Source organism: Parambassis ranga, chromosome 18 (genome assembly GCF_900634625.1).
Source record: "Parambassis ranga chromosome 18, fParRan2.1, whole genome shotgun sequence".
In the NCBI taxonomy this organism is placed as follows: domain Eukaryota; kingdom Metazoa; phylum Chordata; class Actinopteri; family Ambassidae; genus Parambassis; species Parambassis ranga.
Window position 1 is genome coordinate 8,412,823 of NC_041038.1, and position 27,296 is coordinate 8,440,118.

The 27,296-nt window shown below is 40.5% G+C and overlaps 1 protein-coding gene across 1 annotated transcript in view; it reads right to left on the bottom strand.

Moving 5' to 3' along the window:
* The window catches only part of LOC114451188 (glucosidase 2 subunit beta-like), a 98,566-nt gene that overhangs the window by 67,269 nt on the left and 4,001 nt on the right, over positions 1 to 27,296 (bottom strand). Inside the window, exons 5-8 of the mRNA XM_028429761.1 lie at positions 26,800 to 26,917; positions 23,322 to 23,451; positions 18,030 to 18,096; positions 14,073 to 14,151 (exon numbers count right to left, since the gene is read on the bottom strand). Coding sequence (XP_028285562.1) covers positions 14,073 to 14,151; positions 18,030 to 18,096; positions 23,322 to 23,451; positions 26,800 to 26,917 — 394 coding nt within the window. The remainder of the gene's footprint in view (positions 1 to 14,072; positions 14,152 to 18,029; positions 18,097 to 23,321; positions 23,452 to 26,799; positions 26,918 to 27,296) is intronic.

Here is a 27,296-nt window from a genome sequence, read left to right on the forward strand (position 1 = left end):
GCCATTTTGGCAGCGATGTGTCTCAGCAGGCACTGACCTTTAGGTACTATGCACAATTAAGCTAAGCTAATAAACACAAGCGTAGAACTGAACATGTGGACTGGAAGGCAGGTGCTGTGAATCACCTGAATGGCACAGAGTTCTTTTGTGCTTCGGTGGTGTTTTTTTTAGGCTAAATTGAAATATGTTTGTTGCAGAGTAAATGAGCTGAATGTGAGCTTTGTTTGAGGCTGAAGTTCACTGTTTGTTGTGGAGTATTCAGTCTTTACTTTTTGTTGCTGGGGCTGCACTCTTTGCACTGCGTGTTAAGCCTGATCTTTAAATGAGAAACAAATGCTCTACGATATTCACTATGAACCAGTTTTATAATGATGTTTTGCTATCTTCTAACGTTGACTTGCAGGTGCTAAAAACTGCAGCATTAGATTCATGAATGCAGAATAACTATAGCTGGAAACAAAAGTGTTTCATACTGTCCCCCTTGTGACATCATAAGGGGCTGAAAACCAAAATGGCATATTTTGAAACTTGATTGATGGAAAACAGGGAAGATGGTCTTTTTTCATATTTTGTGGGCCTCTAAACACAATATGAAAGCACGCAGTAGTTGCTTTTGCTCACTCTAAAGTGCTCCCTCAGAATTAGCCACGACACACAGATTATTGTTTATTATTCATTTTCAGATCTGACATTTCATTTTAGTATCTCCGAGTTCAATCTAGAAATCAGATATTGTGTATTTTTATGAATGGATTTAAAAAGGTCTATTTGCTGAAAAAATCAGTAATATTTAAATAAGAACATTAAGCAAATAGTGATTACATTTCCATACCTGCTGATAAGATTCAAGCCCTTTTTTCCCCACAGAAGTTATGTTATTTTAAAAAACAAAAGCGCAGATTAGTCTGTAAACTGTATCTGAACCCCAACTTCTGAGACATTCAACCTGTTATGTGACAATTCAGCTGCACATCTGAAATAATCACTTCATACAGTCGTACTAACAGAAGGGCTGATAAAACAGTATGCAAAGATATTGCCTTACAAGAAAGAAAAGATCAAATAACATGGTTACATACTGTGCTATGTTATTTGATAGATCCAGCCAGTCCCAGAAGCACAGCTCTACAAATACCACTTATACCTATCTGGCAAGAGAATATTGGGTTTCTAGTTTCGAGTTATGAAATGTATCACCTTGCAAATATGTGGAAAGAGCACAAACAAAAAGATGAGACATCCATTACCATGAACCCACACAACTGAAAATATTATCACTCCCACACAGTATTAGTACATATATGTATATGTATGTGTGTGCACACTGGATGTTCACATGCATGAGGAGGAAGCCACATAGTACATAATGAAACTGCAGCTACATCAAGGCATACCTGTCACTTAATTTGTTCTCAGTCAGGGACAAATAAAGAGGTGCAGTTCAGATAGTACCCACAACCGATCTCGTTTCAGGCCCTTTGACGGATGAGACAGAAACATCGACCAAAATAATAGACGTAAGAGGTACAGATTTCCCAAGGTATCAAGAACACAGGTCATCTTAGCTGATACTGAAGGGTAAGGAGGGTACATACATCCCCCTGAGTCCCGTGCTCCAATCTGAAGCCAAGATGGATTTCACTGAAACCATTCCCAGTAATTTCAGCTATGACCATATTAGGGGGAGCGGGGGGGAGCAGAGACTGGAATCTCAAGTTTAATTTGGTGATCAGAGATTATTCAGGCAAACCTTGAGTTATTGCTTCGCACAACTCTGTGAAATTACAGCATTATTCTACTCCAGCGGAAGAGAATGTGGAAAAGTTATTGCACCGCCTTTTGAGAAATAACCACAGTTGTGTGGAAGAAAAAGTGAGAAATTTGCAAATATACCATTGAAAAAAAGAGTCGCTGCATCTTAATCCACAGAATAGAGGGGAGAGAGATGGCAGGTGATTCATTGGCAGCTTATTAAAATGTAATGAGTGCAGGGGAAATTTATTTACACACTAAATACATGTTTACAGTAACTGTGACTTAATCATCAATTGATACAGCTGAAGCTGATAAGCCATATAATGATCTTGGAATGCACCAGGCTGATTAGGCCACCTGAGGCAAAATAATTGGCTAAAGGATAAAATCAAATCTAATACTCTTAATGCATTTTTACTAGAGGAGAATTCTTACAGAGAAATACTACTGGCAGTTTTCAGCTTCTTCCTGTCACTTCTTTGCTTATTTATACCGCCGGCACCTTGATGTTATGTCACAACATGATTTAGCGTCGTAAGACTGTACAGATTCTGCTTGGATCATACAAATTGGGACATAATCAGTGCAAAGTGAGTTGTTTTCTCTTCAGGTGACAGTCCTGACATTCGGCAGGAAAGTGGCGCTGAAGTGATTAGCTGCTTTTTTCAATAAGTCAACCATCAAATGAAAAACAAACCATATATGCAAGGTGAACATATAAACCCTGAGTGCAGCGTCTCCATTCTCTGCATTATTATGTTGAATCTATGTTGATTGATGACACATGATACACATGAACTTTGGGACTGATGAGGGCAGAGTAATAACCCTACAAGTGTGGTTTAATGTCGATGTCACATGTGGAACGGTGGCAGCAAGTGCAGGTAGAGCTGTGACTTGTAGGAAAAAGGCATCTAAGACAGGTAGCAATGTAGACAGAGCAACATGCCAACACCTGAGACTTAGCCAACAGTTAACATGCACAGAATTAAAGCTGAATGCCAGTTGTTAATGGCCGTATATTGATATGTTGTAAGCAGTACAAAACCTAAAAAGAGCTTGTTTAGACAAAGGGAGCTGAATATTGCTCATAGGGTAAAAGAGTATAAGATGTATAGAGTATACGTCGCACCAGCCAAAAAAATGCGGAATGAAGAAGAAAAAAATATATAAATCGCACCAGTGGGCCAGCGTAAATCACTACGTTTTTAGCGTAACATTGCCTCTTGAATTCCTCTTAACTTAACTCTTAATTTTTTCATATACAAGTCGCACCTGAGTATAAGTCGCATACCCTGCCAAAGGATGAATAAAAAGTGTGACTTAAAATACGGTAATCATAAATGATAAATTACCCAATCGAATCAAAATTCTATAGTCTGCACTGTACAATCAATACATAGACCTCCAACCTTCAGACGACAGAAATGTTTGCTCCATTAATTGCATTGCTCTCAGTGAATGATGCTTTACATTCATCTGCACTAACCTCAGCCCACCTCTGAACAGATTTACACCAGGCATACTTCCATGAAAGCTTGATTTCTCCCTTTAATGATGTACAAATCAGGTGGAGCCATGCTAATGAACACCATCTCTTCTCTTAAGATGAAAAGCAAAAAGACGTGCAGATGGATCGATATATAGCATCATATCAGTCTATATTTTCCTCAGTATCTGGGCCTGGGGAACATTTCATAAAGGCCATAGGGTCGGCTTATCACGGAGCTAAATGCCAATGTAATTATTAGTGTCTGGAGATAGTGGAAAGGGAAGCGCATCCTGCGGCAGTACACCATATTTAATTAATAAATGTCACTCTGTAGAGGGAGTGAGGGGAGCGTGTGAGGAAAAAAAAAAAGAAAAAAGAAAGAAGCAGGGAGGGAGGGAGGGAAGTCAGAGGGACAACAATACTGATCCTGACTTAAGTGTGCAGGCACACAGCCACATCCGGCACATGTAGGAGCCCACTATAACAAAACACAGGAGACCGAGATTATACAAGCATGAAAACATGAGTCTAATCAGGCCCTTAGTTTAACCATTTGCTATAAAATATGCAACAACAAGGACACAGGGCAGTGCAATGAGAGTGATTACACACCCTGTCTTGCACAAATTACTTCGACTAATCTGCAGTACAGATTTGCATACATTAAAACAGGATATAGTGTGAAAGAGAGAATTGAAAGTGTGGACAGTTTGACTTTGGGGAAACTGAAAACTGTTGGCAAATTTGTTGAGTACAAACATCATGCAACTGCAAAATATTGTGGCATTTTGCATTTTATTTTGAATCCAATTGTTTTTCCAGTTGCTATACTGTGATATAAAACTCTTATAAATGAAATAACGATGGATGAACCACCTGTCCAGACTTTGGCCCCACTTTGATACATAGGAAGTTAACATAGGGACACACTATGCACCCTACTGTACACCATCAGTACACCTGGTACTGCAGCTCCTACTGTGGTATGTGTTCCCAGAGTATTTCAAACATGATGTCATATCATATTGTTAGTAACTCTACAAGACAGAGTTTAAAAAACTTCAAGAAAAAAAAGGGGGGGGGGGACAATTTTTTCTGTTCCGTTGCAGTAGAGTACATTATTATATAATTATACATTATATGATTGACAGCTTCACTAATTGACTTGATAGAATTGCAGAAGAATAGCAACGAGCTGTTTGTGGCTGCCATTTAGCTTATCATAGAGAGGAACTAATGCGACATTTGAATGTGCTGAACATTTCAGAAACAGTCTGGTAAACACAAGCCGATCAGGACCGCCTTCATTCATTTCACCTCCAAATGGTTTTGGACCAAGTTACAATCTCACGCATAACTATACATTCTGACTAGAAATAAACCCCTATACCTTTATATCTATCTATAAATCAAGATAATAAATTCCATGCTCTGCTAAAAAGGACCCACCTACAAGTCTTTACACAAAACTGCATAAGCCACTATATAGAAATCCCATCATCAGTGGACCACTTTTATGTATGTGTCTTTGTTAACTTGGAATGAGGAAGGGGAGGCGGTGACTCTTTCACATAAAATATGTTCCTTGTTTCTACAGTAGCCCTGAAAGGACATACCAAAAACTGACTCTAGATAATTGACAGGCACTAAATGGAAGAGGTTACTAGCTGGGTGCCATTTGTAAGAACAGAACTAGATGGCAGTAAATCCTACATATGGGTCCTTTAAGATCTATTCTCAAAGTTTTCTGATAGATAATTCTTGCCTTGACGCGTTTCACTCATCAATTAGTAAATTATATATTGTACGCATCCTTCAGCACCACTTCACTTAAAGGACTTCATAAGCCTGGTTTTGAAAAGCACTACTATAAAAATAAAGATGATTTCCACTCCTTGGTCAAATAAAGGTAGTTTTCACCTCCAATCAAGTGCATATTTGTAGCTAAATGTAGGCTTTTCTTTTAGAGCTACAAACAAAATCAACCTCATTTTAAATAGTTCTTAAAACATTCTGCATATACTAGCTATGTTCTGTGCAAAAGCTCAAAGTTTGTTTAAACTTAACTGAAGTAAAAGCAGAGATGAGAGAGCTGCACACTTGTGCCACTGCTGTTCAGTAACCGAAATCTTTGGTGAAGGTCACAGGGGCCGGGTGTCCTGTCTATTTGCTTTCCCTGCTGTCAGGGAGTATGCGGCAGCTTGTCACAGAGGACCCAAGCTCCTATGATGCCCCCATGCTTTTTTTTGTCGCTCCTTGCCCACACCCTCCCCCTCCCTACCCATCCCACCCCCCTATCACAGCCCCCGATCTTGGGAGTGCTACTTGAGTCATGACTACACCTGGGACCCCCTCGCCTTGCTGTCATTGGATCAGCTGCTGACTCCAGCCCTGTACCCCGTGTCTTTTGTTCTCTACCCACATATTAACTCTGAACTGCCTGGAGAACAGAAAGAGGAGTTGATGCAGCATTGAAAAAAAAGAAAAAGAAAAGAAAAGATGTCTCTAAATGTTTCTTATGCAACAATTTCTATCCCTCTCACATTTGTTCTGAAGGCGACACTCCTCGGCGCACAGAAGTGGGTATTCTTGTTTGGAAACAATAGCAGGCGTGCTTCTGAGGCAACTGTTAAGCTATTGCAAAGCAGATGCTTTTTTCTCTCGCCAATCAATTTAACACCTACACCTCCCCTCTCCTCCTTCATGCTGGCTTTGGCTCATCAGTTTTAAATGGCACAAGGCAGTCTTGCATTGTTCTTTTGACTCATTCAGAGGACAAGGAGCGAATCTGCTGAAAACAGCCCTATCAAGACTTAATCATCAATAGGTTGGGTCAGCAAAGACAGGAAATAGAAAACACAGCAAGGCAACATATTACAAAAATCATTGCTGTGTGTGAAGACTCTGGTTCCTTACACTTCAGTAGAGGCAATTATATTTCTGAGAGTCTGTAAAAACAGGATGAAGATTTGGAAACAATTTTTCCCCCTTCTAAATCGTGTGCTAGACAGAATTGCAAGGGAAAAAGCCATCTGTGTCTGACTCTTATCCCTGGCTTCTCCAGAGCCTGGATGAGCCTGAGCCAGCAAATGTCAGTCGGATAAAGACCAAGCCTGACAGACAGACACAGGAGTTTTGTCATTCCGTGTGTCATCCCTTTGCTAGCAAGCCCAATCTTTGCCGGTCTCAAAAGCCCGGAGATGATGGGGGGGAAAGAAACATTCTCAGGGTGAACGTCAGGTTGTGTAACTCCTCCAAGTGTCACAGCAGCTGAGACGTCGAGGACGCGCACTATTCTGGTGCCCCTGCGGCCTTTGAGAGCTTTCATTATTGTCTTATGTGCTGTGCAACGAGGTCACCATGGAAACACATCAACATTTATATATGAGGTTCCTCAACAAGATGTTCCTCCAGGAGCCAGAGGTCTGTGAGGGTCAGAGGATATTTGATATGACTTGATATTTAGAAAGAAACTGGTCTGTGCAGGTTAGGTTTTATTATCAGCTGGATATGTGAGACTATAGTGTGATGACAAGCACGCTACAGCACTGCATCACAAAATAATTCCCTTTAAGTGGAAATATACTAGGACAATAATCCTACCATGCAAATGAATAAATCCATGCAAAATGTAATTAAATTAATATAGTTCATTTGATTAAACGGTTTTGCCTGCTAGTTCATAAAGATTTTGAAAAAACTTTCCATTATTGCAATTTATATAAACATTTTCTTATTAAAAGGATATTACTTAAATATGTTTTAAGCGTGGGCCCTAGTTAGTACAACTCTTAATCAGAATAAAAAAAAACCTGTAGTGTGTTTTCAGCAGTCAAAACCCGATTCAATGTAAAGCCTGTGTCTTTTTTAGCACACGTGTGTCATTTATGCTTATTCCTTCTTTAAATATTTCTTTTAATTGCTATTTTCATTAGGCATTCACAATTCTCATTGTGAACTGAAGCTGCCCGCCTACACACAAACAGTACTACTTCTAATTAATTTGAGCCTTTTTAATGTTCATAAGGCCACCTCAACATTTTACTGCCGCTTCCAGTCACATAAAAAGCATTAAATGTGTAGAATTCAGAAGTCTGTTATTTCTGAGCAACAGACCCGTTGCTATGTATAACAGACTGTTGCCATGGATGCCGTTCTGAGATGGACATTGATCAACACACTTAAAAATACTAATAATTTATTTCCATCTTGTGTAAATGTGATGTTTTTAAGAAGCTGCCATGTGATAAACAGGATAATGTATGGCTCAAAATTTGAAGTCCTGCCCCTGTATCTGTCTCTGAGAAGCACCGCTGTGGCAGACGTGATGCTGAATGGTAGATACCATTGAAACCAACCAGTCAGAGAAGGCTGGGCTAGTATGAGAGAAAGTAGCTGATTCATTTACAAAAAAATAAGCCTTTTATTCATAACTTATGTAGTATACATTTCGATTTTTGCTCTAACAATTAACACATTTTTTTATGTTCTTGTAATCACAGCTAATCGATCCATTTTCCCTGGATGTGCTACCATAGATTGTCCCAGAGGAAACTGATGTCTATCCTTTCTGGACTTTGCACAGCACTGTGTCCTCTGTTTTTCAAGAACTGCAACTACACAGTTGTAACATCAATAGTATTTGTCAAGTGGTTTAAAGCTGATAAGAATACAAATGATTGCCCTGAGCTTGCTTTAAGGTTGGTTTGCCAGTACAGCTTGTAAGACAGCATTTTCAGTGATGAAGTCAAAGTGGTAAAAACACAGCTATGTGATTTACATTTTCAAAAACTTACAGCATTTTTTGGGGGTTTGTCAGTATATATTTCTGTACATTGATAAATAACCAGCAGGCAATCAAGTAGGTATAGACACACAAATAGATGAGACAGCTCTTGATATAAAGCGCGTCTGTCGAGACTTGTTGGAGCGGCACAAAATGATGCCTCTTCACTTTGCTCTTTCCCTCTCTTGCCTTTGACCTCCCACTGGTTCCATTACCTGCACCACCCGCGCGACCTTGAGCGCATCCAATCTCAGCTGTTACATAACAAAAGACGAGTGTGGAGAAGATTAGAGGTGCAGAGGAAGAGGGCAAGGCTAGAGATGGAGAAGTGTCAGGTGTGCAGCCTGAAACAAATAAAGGGGAAAAAAAAAAAGTATTTTGCAGGACCACACAAAATCAGTCCACGGCACGCAGCCTCTCCTTGCTGTCTCAAAAGAACATGACAGCTTTTTTTGGGACGGGGGTTTATTTGGTATCAGGCAAGTCAAGTTTTCTCCACCTGAGCTCTACAAACCACATATCACTCCACTTCTGGTTTCAGCCTGTCATGTCACATTACATAACAAGAAAGCGCTTCATCTGGGAAGCAAAAAACGTGACGTGTGTGACAGCAGGTGATGAATGATACAAAGAGGGAGGGAAAAGGTGCGCACGAGCCCCCTTTTCCTTCAGTCCACCCTCATGTACGCCACAGGCTTTTAACACAAGACTGTAATCTGGTTGGAAGCGGAAATGCAAAACCTGCCTATGACTGTCAGTGTTTACTACTCTGAGCACATTCCTCCATCTAAGTTACTGTGATCACACACTGTAAGCTGCGTATGGTTTACCTTAACTACTGTGTAATCCATAGGCAAACACAGCATGGAAAGCTTGTGCATACACTGTAAAGCAACATCATGGCCTACATCCATACAGTCAGTTAAGACTGGAATCCTTAAGCACCACTTAGATAACAAACTTACTAGGTAGGTTACTCTCTGTGATGCAAGAGCATACACTGCTCAAAAAAACACACACACACACACATATTTGGGAAAGTTAAACACACACAGCGAAAAAGAAAACATTTACAGTCACATCCAGGCCCCCAAAAAATCTCCTCTGAACACACACATTTAATCCTAGAATCACTGCAAGCTTATGAAACCACCACAGAAATGTATGAAAGAGGAAATTCTTGGAGGCAGATGAGAATTTTCTGAACAGGAAGGATCACTCTCTTCCTTTGTTTCTTTTTTTTTTTAAAGAGAGAGAGAGAGAGGGAGAGAGAGAGGGGCAGGAAAACAGCACCAGAGGCCCAGCCCATGACAAAACAAAGAGATTAAATGACCTGTGAATGTGACTTTCCATTTTTTCCATTAGCTGAGAGTGTACTTAGAGGTCTGCTGCCCCCTTCTGGCAGCTGGTGATATAACACAAGCAAGCAGCCTTGCATTTCTATGCATGTGACATATTCCAGTCTTTTTTCGGTTGACTAAATGCGCAACAATTACAGTCACAATGATATGTGGACCACAGATGAAATAAGCAGTTGGCATGCGGCATTATAGGACAAATCAAAAGCAATTATAGCAGACTATCAAAGCCCACACACTCATTCAATATGTATCTGTTTCTTCTGCATCTTGCCGTTCACTGAAGATATGAATTTATGCCTTTCAGATAAAATACAGGTGAAGTCTGCCCTCTTGACACGTAATACAAAAACAGAATGCAAACACACTGGTTCCCCTCTGAAGTGAGATTTCAGTGTTGGCGAGGGCCAAATGTCAGCCAGCTCAAACAGATGGTGTGAAGAGCCGGGCTGAGAGGCTGACCTTGGCCGACCAGAGAATAGGGGTGGGAGGGCAACATGAGGCACCCGTTTGTTTGTTTTGTGCGCATCAGTGGATGTTGTGAACATCAAGAGAGCTGAGCGTTGTTGCCAAGATGGCAAGGTGGTGTCACGTCAGGCCTGTTTGCTTTGCAGGTGATTTGGTGGCTCTGTGGGATGCTGACAGGCAACTATGACAGAAACATGTCAGGATAAACAGACATAGGGAGGTTTCCTGATAACTAAAAGCACCGGTTGTTATAAAGCATTCATTCATCTTTTTTTTTTTCCACCATTTTTAGTCGATCCCTCGATTAATAGTCCCTTTGTGTTGGCTGGATGAGGAATAATTACTTTTATAATTACTTACACCTGACCTTATAAAACTGCAGCTCATTAATTTTGCTATCATCCCTATTTGACTAAGTGTTTAATCAACAAAGTGTCAGAAAATAGAGAAAATCCTCATTGTAACAGTGACATCTTTAACAAGAATTTGATTGATAACCCCAAAGGTTTTTAACCCATGGATATATCAAGCATATTGTATAATCATCAGACATTCAAAATGATCAGTTGCTGTTGCTGACGATGATGTTAAAAGTTAATTTTTAAAACTACAATGTAACAGTGTCAACCCAACAACAGCTCATTCGGTAGCTATATTTTACAGCATAGCATACGTAGACATCTAACCAGTCCACTATACAGGACTTCTCATTATAATGAGAACTTTAAGGTTCTGTTTTTTCCCCCTCTGACCACGCACCACTACCTCCCAACTACACTCCAGTAGCTAAACTGTCGTCATTTCTGCCTTGCTACCAACTAATGTCAGCTCTTCCGCCGTATATAAGATCCCCTAGGGTATAGCCAATATTATTAAACAGTGAAAAAAGCAGGATTTCCATATCCACTAGCAAGCTGTAATGGGGAAATCCCATCCTTTCTAACACCTACAGCAATGTTTTTCACCTACACGTTTTTATAAAAAGTGAAAATCCCTCAACTTTTCTCTCTTCTTATCAGCACCGCGAGGTGCACGAACAGCAAAGGTTGACTTTTTTTTTTTAATCTGGGGATTTCTGTTCAAAAGAAAAAGAAAAAAAAACATGTTATATTCTCTGTCTCTGTGTTTCTGGTAGACTGAGTACGGGGCTTTAAAGGCAGGCGAGTGGGTAGTAGATGGATAAGTGAAATTCACCTCTGCTCAAATGTCTATTGCTTCAGAGAAGGCAATTTCCTGTAGCTCTGTTCACAAACGCATTGCTGCAGTCCGAGCTTGGTCACACATCGATGCTCCTGAGAATGTATTGTCCTACGGTTAATGCGCAAAGAAAGGACAGTTCGCTCCTCTCAAGAGGCTGCCAAGAGCTGATTTAGTGCAAATGTTTCAGCTTCAGTATTGAAATGATGTCTGTTCAGGTCTACACTGAATTTCAAGTACTAAAAAATGAAGACACCTCAACATGAATGGCGCTATTTATTTGACAGTGATTCTTGGATACCTATGATTACCGTCTAAATGTGAGTGAAGCTGCATTAACAGCGGTGTCTACAGGAATTGAAGGCTATAACATAATGATGGAATACTGAGAGAGAGCCACTTCAGAATATCCCCTTTCCCCTCCCGAACACAGAGCCTCTTTTGATCATCAAATTGTTCTCCTGAAAATCCTCTGTTCTTGAATTATCTAGGCCGCTGAAGTGGAAACTGAATTTTCTGTGGAGGCCAAAGCTTCTTAAAAGAAAGGGAAAAAAGCAAGGAAACTAATAAAAAAGATATGAAAATGACACAAATTGAAAAAGTGTTTAAAAAAAAATAATAATATATTGCCCTATTCCTGAGTGTGACAGAAGAAAACATCAAGGTCTTCAGACATTACAGCTGAGCACTGACAAGGAACAAACTCCTTTCTTTTCTTTTAGTTCACATATACAAAAGAAAAAACAGCAGGTAGATGCAGTGTTACCGTTTCCTATCTATTCATTGGCCTGAAAGCTTTTACACATACAGTATTTACAGTCTGCTACATGGCAACAACCTTTTTTTAAATGCTGTGTGTGAACAACTACAAACTGCCGCCACTCGCAAAGAGAAGCTGAGTGCAACAGCATTTGCGCTGCAAGACAATACTGCCAGCAGACACTGTCCAAAAACTGAGCTGCTGAGAGCAGGATGTGGTGCCTTTGCTCAAACTGCCCTCAATATGTAGCTCCTAGGTGATGTTCCTTACAATAAAGGGACATTTCACATCGCAATGCCTCATTGCACAAAATTTGCAGTTCCATGAATGACCACTAGAGGCTTAACACCATGAATAATCATACCTAAGTCTTGCTACAAGAACTGCTTTTGTGATGTTCTTATATAATACACTCATTGACATTAAGGCTTAGATTTATACAAATAAATAATGTGGATTCGGGGTTAGCAACAAGGCTTTATTTGGCCACTACACAGACAGGGCCGCCACACTGAGACATAGATAACGTACCCAGAGGATTTGTCTATCCTTGTACTACAGAGCAATCTAGAGTAATAATAGCACACACCAAGGTACTAATTGCTGCAACTATCTACCGACTACCATAAACACCACCTGGACATCCACATTTATAAACTAGAAAAGCAAAGGAGGCATTTACAAACAATGGTTATAGAGCCAAATAATTTCTCAGATTCCCTCCAAAACACAGAATTAACTTCTTCTATGGTACAACTACAGACGCCCCTGGACCTTGATTAAGGTGCTAACACAGGGCTGCTTGTCAGTTCTAATGTAAATTGCTTAACTACTGTCAATGGAACCCTGTTTAATTTGCCCAGCTTGATCACCGTTTGTTGTGGTTGCACTTAAGTACACATTTTCATATTCATGCATATTCATACTGATTCATCCTCTTCAGATGCAGCTGAATTCATTAGGAGCGCTTCCCCGTTAGCCAGCAGAAATAACAAATGAGCACTGATTTTTTTTTCCCCGTTCATGAAGTCTTTCATGTTGGTTACAGCTTTGGATGCCTGACGCATTATACCACCGCCACAGTCTCCAAATTTCTCCTGTACTGTGGCTAAAATTAGAACACCGATGCGGAACACACAATAAAGAGTAGAGGACGGTCCAAAATAAACTTGATTTGTGAAATGTTTCTCTGCAAGCACACTTCTAGTTATAAATGACAACCTTCACAAAAGCTGAACTTTTTCTGCCCTGCGGTGGGAGAACCAAGCAGAGCTGTGTGTGTGTGTGTGTGCACGTATGACCGTGCACATGAATTGCCATTTACAGGAGAAAAACAAACAAGGACGAGGGGAGGAAAAGAAATGGGAGCTGTAGCCATTTTGTTTACAGCCAGAGATTTTGATATCTGCTGCCTGGTAAGAGAGGGGCTCAACAAGTTTAAAGTGAAACAGACAGCCGCATTCTCACACATAGCAGCTTGAGGGGAAAATCAGTGTTGGGAAACTGTCCTGTTCAGAATCCAAATGAACGTGGAAGGAACATGGAGGAAACATTGAACCCAGGCTGACAGACAGGCTACCCAAACAACAGACAGCCAACGTGGCTGCATTGTATCAGCCTGCTGAGCAAAAATACAATTATTAGATATTGCTTGATGTGTTTTATAGAAGTAGTCACGTGCCTCGAAAGCCACTGAATAAATGTTACTTTTGCACTAATGACAATATAGAAAAGGTTTAGCAATAAAATATAAAAACCTCTCAACGGAGCTGAATTTTGGATAAAGTTTAAAGAGTTTTTAAGTATGGCAAGATAAGAAAATAAAGATTTCAAACCTCACAACTTATTAGGCCAGACTTGTAAAGCAGGTAAAAAAAACCTTGTCATTTGGAATAGTCAACTGATAAATTGTCTGAATTTTCAAACCTTGTGGCAACACTCAACCACCAAAGCCTCATCTAAGTGACTGTGAAGCTAATTGATAGCTACAAAGCAAAGGAGGGCTATAAAAAGATACGAAAGGACTGCCAGCTTGCAATTTCCTCTGTCTGAAATGTCATTAAGAAATGTCAGTTAAAGGAGAACGAGAGTGGAAGTCAGGAGACAATGTGAAAGACCAAGAAAGTCGCACATCTGCTCGGCACCAATAAAGTTCTAGTTGTAGTTAAGTGGTGATGCGCTGTTCCAAAGTGCAGCATTAAAGCGCAAACATAGAGATTAAAAGCAACTTTTACAACTGCATAATGAACAACTTACCAGTGCTTCATTCTCAGAGAGAACCCGCTCCTCATCGTGGACCAGCACCACCTTAGCCTTGACTTCATCCACCGTTATACTGTGGAGGATATAAACACTGTTAGTATATTAGTAGCCCTCACAGTCTGTTTAATATGACAGGTGGATCTTATCATGGTGCTGAACACGGCAAGGTCCTCCCCACTGAAACAGACACTAACAACCTGTTCTCGTGTGTGCATGTGTGTGTGTGTGTGTGTGTGCATGACCACCTGAGGGCCAACAAGACATTCAGACTTTAGTTGCTGTGGGGGGATTTAAAGTTTTCATAAGGAATACCTTGGAGATGAAATAAATACTGCACTTTTTGACCAATGGCACATCTTTTAAAGGTCATTTTCTGCTTTAGCACTGAGTGAGTGGAATATGAACTACAAAAAGAAACTTTATTTGGTGTTCATGAGAAACAAGGTTTGGTCAAAATGTAGATGACTAATGCAGCCACTTATTATGTAGCTCTGTACCCTCCTGTGGTTGTTGAATAAGCGCACCTCTGAATTGTGAACCTGTCACCATGGTAACCAAGAAGTTATCTGGAGTTTAGCTCGTAAGATGTGTCACAGTCAATCTCTGGTCATAGTTTAATGGTTGTCAGCCTTTGGAGGAGATTGTGGGTGGACAATGTTTTAGAAGGGCCTGACAAAAAGAGAGCAGAACTACAGAACAGGCAAAGGCAGCATTAGCATGGTGTGATGCTGGAAAAACTCAAAACACTGACTGGAATTGTGGTGGCTCAGGGTCTAATGCCATAAGGCATCGCCACACATCCCAGGCGCTAACAATCTTAGCAGCTTGTGTTCAACTTAACTATGGCAACGGACTGAAACTGTAAATTAAAATGTAAAAAAAGAAATGGCTCCGGATTCGGGGCTTCGTTGAGTACTGCTTATATGTGGAGTTCATCTGTCTTCTATTACAAAGTTGTTGTGAGGAGCACTGGCAATTAAGCCGTTCTGCAATTCCTCTGTGAGGATGTCTTTCTTTAGAGGGTGAGTAATTCTCTGTCCATTTAACCCATCTCACTCTGAGTGGCAACAATAACACAAGGCAGTACAATCCAAATCACACTCACACCACCTATTGTTCCACAACACCTTTGGATTTTTTTCCTTCAGCTATTCTTTACTGCTGTTGTCTTACTTGCAGAAGTTCCACCTAAACTAGCCACTACTGAGTTGAGATAACGACTGCGTGGCCAGGATCAATCCTGGGAGTCCATCAAAGGCGGAAGAGCAGGAAAACATAACAAAGCAAAATAGCTTGTTCCACTATGGAGGATCAATTGTTGGGCTAAGTGCAGGAGGGAAACAATGGCTCTCACCATTGTGCAGCGGCACACTGGTGGCAGAGCAAGCTGGAATCACTGTGGGGATTCGCACACATATACACCCCACTTTGCAATGCACACCTCGAGTACACAAAGATGGTATTAAATATTGGGGACTTCACATATACATGCAGTGATAAATCCTGACAGAGTGGAGGGGATAAAAAGCACAACCTGTTCACAGGCCTTTGGGAGGCTCCATCATGGTTCATTTCCTGAAGCAGTTGGTAGACTCTATTTATAGGCCAGCATACTGGTACCAGTTAATCCTGCACTGGGCTGCCAACTGCCTGCCAGCTGGCACAGTGGGTTGCACTTGTGTGTGGTGCTCAGGAAGGTTTGGGATGAAATAATGGAGCAGAGGACCAGAATCTACCTTAATGACCAATGTGTGGGGAGCAATGTTCCCCCATAGTTAGGAAGAAACTTTACCAACTACACGCTAAATGTCCAAACTATATTTATATACAGTCTGCAATAACATTTTTACAGAGTTAATATATCTGTATTAGAACATAAGTGTGATGATAATCAGCAGCACCTTAGCTTCTGACATATTCCTCTATTTGTTTCAGGGTGGAAGAAAATGGTTGCATTTTTTGTCGCGAGGCAATTAATGATGACTAAATGGACACAAAAATGAGATTAGTTCACAGTATAAATGAGTGAACAATTATCTGTGAATCTGCGTTAAGGATAATTAGCAATTCCAATCAAGTGGATTAGGAATGGGCTAACGTTTTGCTAAGTGTCATTAGGGACAAAGCCAAGAGCCTTTTTTTTTTTTTTTTAGTACAAGATAAAGAGTCTGCACTGTGCATGCTAATCCAGGTCAAAGTCAGCAAATTGCCAGTCAATGTGCAAGCATCAGGTATACTGGTGACTTTCGACGTTGCATTTATCATAACGGCAACTAAATCAAGCTTGACACTTGGGCGTGGGGCTGCAGAGCCTTACGGGGAAAAAATGGTGATGTAGCATACATATACAAAGCCTGCTATATTCAAATGGGCATCAATACATGTCCTGCATCAAGATCGCCAGCTCACCAAATCCACTGACTGACAGGCTGAGACAATTGCTGTTCGGAAATAAGCGGCACCTGCAGATATTTCAGCTTAGTAATGTGTTTGTTTAAGCGCAGACGCTGCTTCGGGTGGAGGGTATAGAGTGGATGGATGGATGGAGGAAGACCTGGGGAGGGAAGGGATTGGAAATGGGGGGGCAGAAGGACTGAATAATGGTACACATCCAAGCGCAGGAATGCATAAGTGGGCATACAGAGCGCCTCTGTAAAAAAACGCTGCACAAGCACTTCGTCCTCCACACAGCCATATGTTTTATAGCGCTTTCAGTTTACTATGCCTGGCCAGCTTCCTTTCCGGCCAAATCCATCCAGTTAGCTTAAGCACTATTGACTTCTTTTTCCTTCCAAGCATGTTATGAGAGGTTGGAAATGTGGAGAAACAGCACTATCATATACCAGCAAATTTACATAGAAGCAAACCGGATGCCATTCTCTTTAAAACATTTAATGACAGCCGGTTTAGTGTAAAGCTGGGAGAAGACGGGAGGGGAGCAACAAGTAGTAAGCCTCGAAGATTGAACAATGCAAATGAGGCAATGAGAGACTTTTGGAAGTTTGCTGAGGAATAAATAGGTGTAGGAATGAGATGTGTGCATTCAACTCAGACTGATGAGACTTCACTGCATCAGGAGTTAGGTGGAACTAATGAGTGTCATCTACATACATAGTGATGTGAATTAGGTAATCATAAAACACCCATTTATTTTATAGCTGGAGGAATCTCAAACAACCAATTTGGAGGGTGTCATACTGTTTGTATTAGCCATACATGCATGAGGCTACACTAACTGCTGTTTATTGTTTAAATGTTGAGTAGGAAGGTATGGGCTGCACTAAAAACACGTGTTTTGATCTGAGGAAAGATTGTTGTGTTAATATGTTTATTTTTCGAGAGGTTCGCAAGAAGTTCTTTTTTCTTATTATCATTTATCACAACATGCCTTTTCTGTTTCTGAATGATGTGCAGATAATATTATCTTAAACTGTCCTTATTCTACTCAACTATTTCCTGTGTTTTTTAATAGTTTAATAAATTTTCACTTTCTGCCACTGAAAAACTGAAGAACAATGTTCAGGTTGATAATTTGCTAGAAAATAAAACCGAAATATAAAAAGGGCAGGTTAGAAATAGTCTGCCTTCTTCCTCTTTTCACACACTCTCGTATTCATGCCCACTATGGTACATTATATAAAATGGCACAGCAGGAGAAAAGAAAAGCCCAAAATGGGAGCAAATGTGCTTAAAGAATTTCTTTAGTATTGAATTTCATAGCAATCTAAATAATGTGACAAAAGCCTTCTCACCCTGGTGAGAGTAAAAATCCAAGGGGAAATGTGTAAAAATATCAGAGGTGGCCTTCAGTGAATTCCTGTTATGTAAAAAAACACCTTCCACACAATATAGCCAAGCTATTAATACAACATATTTTCTAGGTTTATTGTTTGAAACGCTGATGCATTCATGTGTAAGAAAATAAAAAAATAACACAAGGATGTTGTTTACCTGCCATCTTTATTGCTGTCCAATAACTGGAAAATTCCGGTTACTGTGTTGTTTTGATGTCTGAGACCTAAAAACAAACAAACAAAAATATCTAGGTTAGTGCAAAATTATCTAATTATTTAAACAGATATTTTTTTATAAGCTCAATGAGTCATGAAAACAAAAGATGAAAGTTTTTTTTTATTACTATTACGAAACCACCACTCACTGCTACAAACACTAATCCATCTGAATGCAAACTGAGAGGCAGGGATAGAGAAAAAAAGAACAGAGCTGGAGCGGGATTTAAAAATATGGGGAGTGCGGGGAGGAGGGCGGGTATCGAGGGCAATCAGGCACTGAGTCAGTCACGCTGTGCAAGAACATTTGGTTTCCCTGTAGGAAAAAAAAAAAGCATGTCAGAGTCCAGAATGCAATCAGGAGGCTTTGTGCTGTAACGGCTGCTATGACAGTGATTTCCCTCTTCTCCATTCATATTCACAGGCAGATGAAAAGGAGACGCGAAAACTTCCTCAACACCCCCCCCCCCCCCCTTTACAGCAAGCACATGTGACCCCAACCGATTCATTCTGTGAATCGCATTCATTGGAGTGGGAGGGATAGGAAGTTCTCTTATGTTCTGCGCCGAGCATCTTCCATATCATCAACAGAGCAGAGAATGTAAAGGGGCAAACTGATTGGCCTCTAAGTCTGGGGAAAAGCACTTTACATAATGCTAATTGCACATCCGCTGCAATTACCTTTTCTTGCTAATTACAGAAAAGCTAATTGTGAAATTAGCTTTTTTTCTCCTCACTGTACAGTGTGTGCTGTAGGGGTGTAAAAAAAAATCCACACCCCGTTTATGAATACATCTTTGCCAAATTGAACCATATTTATAAAGCTGTTTTTAGGATTAGAAGTTTTAAAAGATGTAAGATTGTACAGCACCTCTTCTTCTTGACACCCACAACATGACTGGAAGAGCAAATGTCTATGGAGAAGTCAGATTCTTCACCCCCGTTGTTGACTCTACTCAACCTAACGGGAGGGGGGGAGAAAAAACAAGATTTGCTAATATTCTCCTGCAATACACACAGCATCTGTCATATTAGTGGCCCATTCTTTTGTTTGAACAGCACTCTATTCCCAACCTAATGCTTGACATTCTCAACTCATCCTCTAGTCGCTCCGTCTCACAAAAATGAGTGCACAAAAGAGGAAGAGAAATGGTCTCATCCCTCCCTCGACTGCAGAGCTGTGGCTATGAAAAACAACCATAAGGAGGATGGATGAAGAAGGGAGGAGAGGAAGGCAGAGGAAGAAAAAAAAGGATGGAGTGTGTGTGCAGGAGGGGGAGGTGATGTGGTAAAAGGTAAGAGGGAAGGAATGAGGAAAATAAAGGAGGAGAAGAGAGTAGGAGGGTGAGAAAAAAAAAAGAGGGGAAGGAGGTTGAAGACATTGGCTCTTTAGGCCGATGGCACATATAGCGGGCTATGTTTACTAATGGACACCATCAGTCATCCACCCATGTTGCCCTGGCGATATCACAGCACCCTCGTAAAATAAAAGCGGCACAAAGAGAACAGAGAAAATGGAACATATCAGCAGGAGACTGCAGATCTATGCCTAGCCTACAGACCATGTTATCCACACAGAGCTCTCTTTGTTATTGTAGGCTCTGCACTCCAAGGCTAAGAAAACACACATTTCTGCTGTCTTTTATACACTACAAGCAATATTTTCCAAGACGGAAATTACTTCTCCCTGCTATGAAATGGAAATAGATCAAAGGCTGCAGGTGTTGCACATAACTTATACTTTACTGAGAAGAAGAAAGAGTGTAAATACTGATCTAAAGCTGAAAGTCTGCCTCTCAGATGTGAGGATTTTATGTTTTTTAGCGTAATATATGATACAAAACAGAATATATATTAGGGTTTATGGGTTGAACATGTGCCAGTCTGAGAGGTTTTCCATCTACCAATTTATTCATTCACAGAAGCGTGCTGTATGAAGAATATCTTCTAATATATTGGAATACTTTCCTATTATTCAATTAGTTTAAGCAATAATCAAACATAAAGTAAGATAATAAAAAAAACATGTAGCGATTTCCCATCCATGCTATATAAGCTGTCTATATAGCTCCACATGAGCAGAAGGGAGGTGGCTTCTAAGACAGTCCACTAGCAAAATCAGGTCAACCAGTGGATTACAGATGAACTTGAGGAAATCCCTTCAAACTGTGGATGAACTCTGAGACTGCGTAGCTTTGCATATTGGGACGTTCCATTAAAGGAGAGATGTAACATGCAGTTAGCCTCTATATGGTGGGGTTAATATCAAACAAACATCATTAAAAGAAGGAAGACCTCCACGTGAACCCAGAGCTTATCATGGATAGCATTAAGAGGAAATCGTTCACAAACAAGAACACATGATAAGTGTCCTTCCTCATTAGCTGGGAACAACAAAGTCTTTCTTATTCAATGAGGATTTACTTCTCTTTTCCCATCATGCTTTGGCAAATTGTAATAAAAAAAAGTTTACTGCCTGGTAAGATTTTATCATGTATTTATGTTTTAGTGTAATAGCCTTGTATTTTTACTTATTTTTCTGATGTTATATGGATTGGATTGGGTGAAATGTCTACTTTTTTTTTTTCCACCGCACACACATTGCATGACAAGAAACTAATTTTCTTTAAGGGTACAAATATCCTGGGCCTTTAAAACTTCTCAATAACTGTGCACAAAGCCCTGGAGACATGTTCTGAGCGACAGCTGCTGTAAAGGGAGCGACTGTTAAGTTCTACTTTGCAGGCTCAGCTGCTTGTTCTTCTGGCTTTTCATTCCTATTTTGACACAGACTATTGACAGGTCATAAAAGGAAAGACAAGACATTCAGGGGAAAAAAAAAAAAAATGTGCCTTTGTTGTGTCGTAGCGCTCCGTAGCTGTCCTCATTTTATACATATAATGTGCATTGTAGCCAAAAAATGAAAATACATTTGTGTATAACAGACGGTGAACCAGCTCTGAGGGAAGTCAAGCCTTGTTAATTGTTGGTTTTCTAGCGTGACACTCATGATGATGATGAAATTATATGATGTTATAAACGTATGATGAGATGCAAGAAACAGTGACCATTTATCTAATAATAGTTATATGAAGACCCAAGATGAGCGACTTAAATCTGATGCAGGCTCGGCGTGACCTAAATGTCCCTGTAACATCAGCACCAATGAAATTCTCCCACAACATGATCCCAAGCAGGTTAAAAACCAACAGGCACAGTCCCATGTACAAGCCGCATCATATTAGAACCTCAAACATATTACCAGTTAGGAAAAATACTTCCCACATGATTATTTCAGCTGCGCAGTCTCTGCTTTATTGTGTTTATTTTTACCATCTAAATGTGCATGTAGGCTGTATCAGCTTGCCATCTTAAATAATAACATCAAGGTCCATCGGGAAGCTATCAAGTGCATGCTGAATTATTGCCTGTGTTCTGGTTCACATACTTCTACTTTTCACTGTTAGTAGGTGCTGCAGCCGCCCCCGCAAAGTCATGTACTGTAATATAAAGTAAGCACACAAATGGGTAAGTAGCAGCAAATACCTGCGATTTAGTGATAATAATGAATAAATATGTCCAATTTGACACTTGACAGCGGTCAGAATTCTCTCCTCTTGGTGGCCTGATCATGTGATGTACCGTCAGTGTGTTGATGGATTCTTCCTGGGCTGCATTTCTACGATGCTACATCAATAATTCCCAGCGAACAACTGTTGTGATATCTAGGCAACATTCCAAGTACTAAGTCCTTTATTCAGGGATTCTTCTAGGAAGCTTCAAGCGCATCAACAATCCTCTGCACACATACAAATATGGCACAAAGCGGCGAAGACGTCCTTTTCACATGTGCTCTCGTTAGACTGCTTCACAAGCTGTTTTCTATCTTAACCACAGAAACATCCTTGACTTGCACTGCGCAAGGGGATTGTGGGTCAGCTAGCATACTGCAACATGCATCTTAAATACCATGTACTGGGGCATATTACTTCTTCATTTGATATATAGGAGATTAAAAGCATTAAAAGTAAATGCGTACGGTTTAGTGACATCTAGTGGTGATGTTGCAAGTTGCAAAAAACCGACCCCTCCCTCTCTGGCCACCACTTTATTTTTGTGCTATTAGGTCAATCAAAGTCCTTTAATGTCTGAGACTATGAATCAACACGTTATGTCAAAGCCTCCAGGCAGGAAGAATGATTGATTAGTAGCCTTTAAGTCACGGAAACTTCCCCTGAACTTCTTCGCACACTGGCCGCACACGCACGAACACTGTCATTAGAACGGCATAATAAAACCCTAGATGGATAGGTAACATGGACAAGATATGCCAACGTGAGCACAGAAATGAAAATTGATGGTTGTTAGACGCTGAAGATGAGCAGTAATGGAAGTAAAGGATGACAGCCTCGGAAGGGAGCCTGTGACGACCAGCAAAGGTCAGCGTGCACAGCAGGAAGCATGATGGATGCATGTTCAGGGAATCCGCCAATGTCAAATGACCTTTACCGCAATCAAAACTTTTACTTGAGGGCCACTTTGACACTCAATTGCCGACACTTTACGACATTACAGAAGCCTGGCACAACGTTAATATGAGACACAATATAATAATTTATGTCAAAGGGCGTTTAATTTGTGGACAAGCGGACGGCAGAATATAAGGTTAAAAATATAAATCTGAACCAGTTTAACTAAGCCAGTCTCTGTGCCCTGCAACGCACCAAACATTTAATGATTCCAAATCCTCATGGACTTATGATTGAACCAATTTCCTAACCAGCCGCACAACTTTCTGTACATTCACATATGCAAGCCTGAACGTCAGTTAAATGCCGAGCCAGCTTGTGTTCGGAACGATAAGGGAATTTTCCTGTGAGTCAGAATCAACTCCTCTCTGACGGTTTGAGGAACGTAAAAGGAGAGCTGAGGGAATGCAATATGCTGTTGCTCAGCAATCCTCTCCAACTCCATTTATTTCAATGGCGCAGGCATCTGTATTTAACCCTTCCAGCTTTTTCTGACATCCTACCATTTGTCATCCTGACCATCTGACCTGAGGTACTAAGGCCAATTTACTTTTGTTCGATGTAAGGCTGAACTGAAATGAAATGGAAGCTGCCCTGCAGTCGTAACAATGTCCTAACTATATCTGCAAACTGAAGCAATTTCTGCAAAATGAGCAAAAGGCCTTAAACGGAGTCAAGGCAGGTTAAAATGGCAAGACCCTTACCGCTGTCCCCTGCTTGCAGTTCCTTTAATGTCTGTTCTTTCAGTTGGTCAGCCTCATGTTTCCTCCTCCTGTGTTCCTCTAATTTGATCTGTAGGTCTTCAGCAACCTGCTGGAGCTCTCTGAGCTGGGCCTAAGGAGAGAAAAACACAATGTTTTTATATCAGCTATAGTTATTTAGACACAGGAATTTCTCTGTCCAAGAGACACAATCAAGTTTCTTCCTGATATGATCAGTCGTTTGCGGTACAAATATGAAAGGGAACGTTTCTTTTTGTTCCCTTTCAAATCTGAAAAATTATCAAAAAGCCAAAATTACCATCTTAATATTCTGCTGGAGTTCTGATTAAAATAAATCACCACCATATCTTTTCATCCATCACCCTCTTTTGACAATTGCAAAGCATTCATCAAAGAAAAGTTTCCTGGGGACTCCAAAAAGTGACAGACTTCACTGTGACTTTTGAATTAAGTGAAGTCTGAAATTATTTTTAATGTAAATTTCAACATCTTGGTCACATGATTCTTTAGCTTTTTTATTTTTACACATTTTGGTGTCCCCCTGCAATGAGCTGATGCTAATACTTAGCTAAAAGCACTAGTGCAGTCTCGTGGAGTAGTTATATAATGACTAATCTCATTAAAAGGACCCTGTTTAATCAAAACCACTGTATTACTTACTATGTAGCCACAATTAAATATAGTGAGGAAATCATCATTTTCATGCAGCTTTTCTCGAGTATGTACAGAAAGTAGTGCAGACAGAACTCCACTCCATCCTTATATTTATCTTCATCAATATATCTACCTCCCCACCGGTACAGGCTGTGTATTTACAAAAATTTGTACAACAGCAGTCGGGTGCTTACAATGAGCTATTTAAATCACTTGCATCAGGAGGTGTTGCTGTCACACCAAAAAATGACAGCTTTTGACAACCAAGCATAACCTATCATCACTCTCTGTAATGGACCAATTAATATGAAAGAGCAACAGCTCCCCGTTTGTGTGTGTTTGTGCATGTGTGTGTGTTTGTGCATGTGTGTGTGTGTGTGTCAATTCAGCCTTCCAATCTCTCCTCAGAGACTCTCATAATGCTGTGATGGATTCTGCGTGGTTCAGCTAGGGATGACTACCTTTCTAGGCCATGGCTGCTTGCTTCGCCACCTTCAGTTTGCAGCAGTGATTTATGGGCTCCATTATGAGTGTACACGAACATATTTACTGGTGAATAACACCCACAACATGTGAAAAGTTCCAAATAAAGTATAAAGCAACAACTAATGCACACTGTATTTGCAACACTAAGACGAAGCCCTGTTTGCTAAACTATTAATTTTAATAATAAGGAGAGTTCTAGTTCTTCTTTGTGTGGTTTAGACACAAAAAGTATTAAAAGGATGGGGACTTGCAATGGCTGCACACCATTTCCTGCTTTAAGATGCACAGTAAACACAGGGATAATCACAAATCTCCAAGAACAGGATTTTATTGAATACCAATTTGTATTCAATTAACAGCAGCCATCCCATTTCTGCTGGTTCCGAAGCACGCACTGCTGCTATGCTACACTCAGCTTTCATTCTGTAAAAGCTTCTAATTTGATTAAAAAGTTTCTTCGCTTCAGCAGCAGATTCTTCTTTAACCCTTGAACCGCAGGAACAGTTCATTTAGAGTCGGAGTCGGCATACAAGGCCCCTGAGGTAACCCTGCCGTATCAACAGAGACACGCTGTGAGAAGAGGATCACAGAGTGCGGCAAGGGCTAGAAGGGCTGGGTGACACTTCAGCCTCGATCTGCCAATCAGACGCCACAGAAAAGAACATGGAACAAAAAAGGAGAACAAAAGAGAGAAGAAGTGTTCGGGGTAAAGAGAAGAAAAAAACCCTGAGACCATCAGCTGGCAAATCTGACGTGCGTGTGTGTGACAAAAAGTGGCCTTCAGTCAAAACTGTATCTTTCATCACAAGAGGCACATGTGTTAAACAAGCTTGACATTCCTAAAAAAAAAAAAAAGCGGGTTTAAAAACGCCAACAGTGGTTTGAAATACCTTGAAATGAAATGATTCCTCACATAATCAATGCACAAAATAACACAAAGATTGAGGGCAGCCCTGAGAAAGCCAAAAAACTGTCAACTGTTGTGCTGCAGCACAAAAGTAAATAAATAAATAAACAAGTCTTTTGGAATCCAAATGTCATGCTTTAAAATGACTGAGAACAATATTACTGGTCCACTAATCCTCAGCACTCGAGATGCAGTATGTGACCCAACTTGACCATCTACCAGTTGCAGGAGAATAGTGAGACCACTGAACCAGTAAATACAACATAGAGAACATACAAAATGATGCACAGCTGGTTTAATTTGAACCCAACCGCACGGCTCCAGTTTCTAATTTGACTTGTGGGAGTTAATGTGGGAATGAAGAGCAGAGATAACACTGTACAGTTGTTTTCTCTTGATGTCCTGTAAATGAGCAGGCTGATTCCAAACATCTTACTTTGTGCACATGTATGATCATAACAACATCACAGAGCAAAAGCTGCTCACTTAGACGAAGAATCCTCAAAGCACAACACGTATAAAAGCAAATTAACCTCAGTGTAACCTACACATCAAGACTGTTAGCCAGCTAGCCAGGTAATGACACAGTTACTGTGTGGCAGCGCAGTAGGTAAGGTGAAAAGTTAATTAAATGTGTTAAAACAATACCTATACACAATAGCTACACACAACTGCATTTAATTTTTATGACTTTTTTAAAAATGTGATCTCTAACAATAGTAAAGGACATAAGTGGGCAGAACTTATTCATTGCAATACAGGATTATTGATACGTTTGTGGCTTAAAGCAGGATGTGATAAACGCTCAGTAAATGCACACACGCATCAAATCTTTGAGTGATGATGCGGGGAGATTAAGGCCAATGCCACTTTTGTGGTATTTCTGAGTCAGCACTGGTTGAGAAAACAGATTTGAGATCCTCAGTATACAAACATATGGAGCTCAGTGGTTGCCACGTGTAGACCACAGCTGCAGTAACTGTGTAAGTGTAAGAGGGAATTCTATTTTTGTACCACATTTTAGAAAATGGAATCCTCCTACATTGGGTCATAAATCGATCACATCTCATACTACATGTACAAAATGTTGGGCATGAATGGGTCCAAAGTTCTGTGCTATAATGACTTTGGTGACTTGTCCTCTAGCGCCACCATGAGGATGATGCTAATATTAGCTATTAGCATAAACACTGGATACATGTTAGCACCCCACACTTTTCAAACATTTTTTTCCCTCACAATGTAAATCTGTTCTCCTGTTTTTTTGCTGTTAACCTGCAGACTACAGGGATAACCCCCCATTTTTAGACCACTTAATGAAATCATGTTCCTTTGTGGGAAAACCCCAGTGACTGCCCTCTGTTGCAACTACAAGCTATATAATAGCAGTTACTTTAGCAGAATAGAGTGTACCTGTTTCTCTCTCCAGAGCAGCACTCCCTCCTCAATCAGCTGCTGCTTCAGCCTCAAACCCTCATCCAGGGTCCTCATCTGGCCCTCCACGTATGCTCTCTCACGCTGTCCCAGATTCCTGCAGGAAAGGAAAGAGAGAGAGAGAGGAAGCAGAGACCCATCATTACTGACAAAGCATCAGCCGTCCCTGCTACAGTCACCGAGATGGCGCAATCCAATTTTTAAGGGCCGACCATGCAGCAGGAATCCAAATGGGAAAAATAGAACAGTAAATAAGATGGAGGGGGCTGATACAAATACTGGCAAATACAATGAGTGTGGACCTTGTGAAAACATAATGAGACACACTCTGCTTGTGGTTTTCAGGCAGTGAATGAAATAACAGAGGACTGTTAACAAAAGAAGTGTATCAGAAGAACAGAGGGTTACATTTCTGTATCGTAGCTTGGCCAGTCTGTGCAGATATTTTGTCCTGACATACCACCAGATGTAGTTCA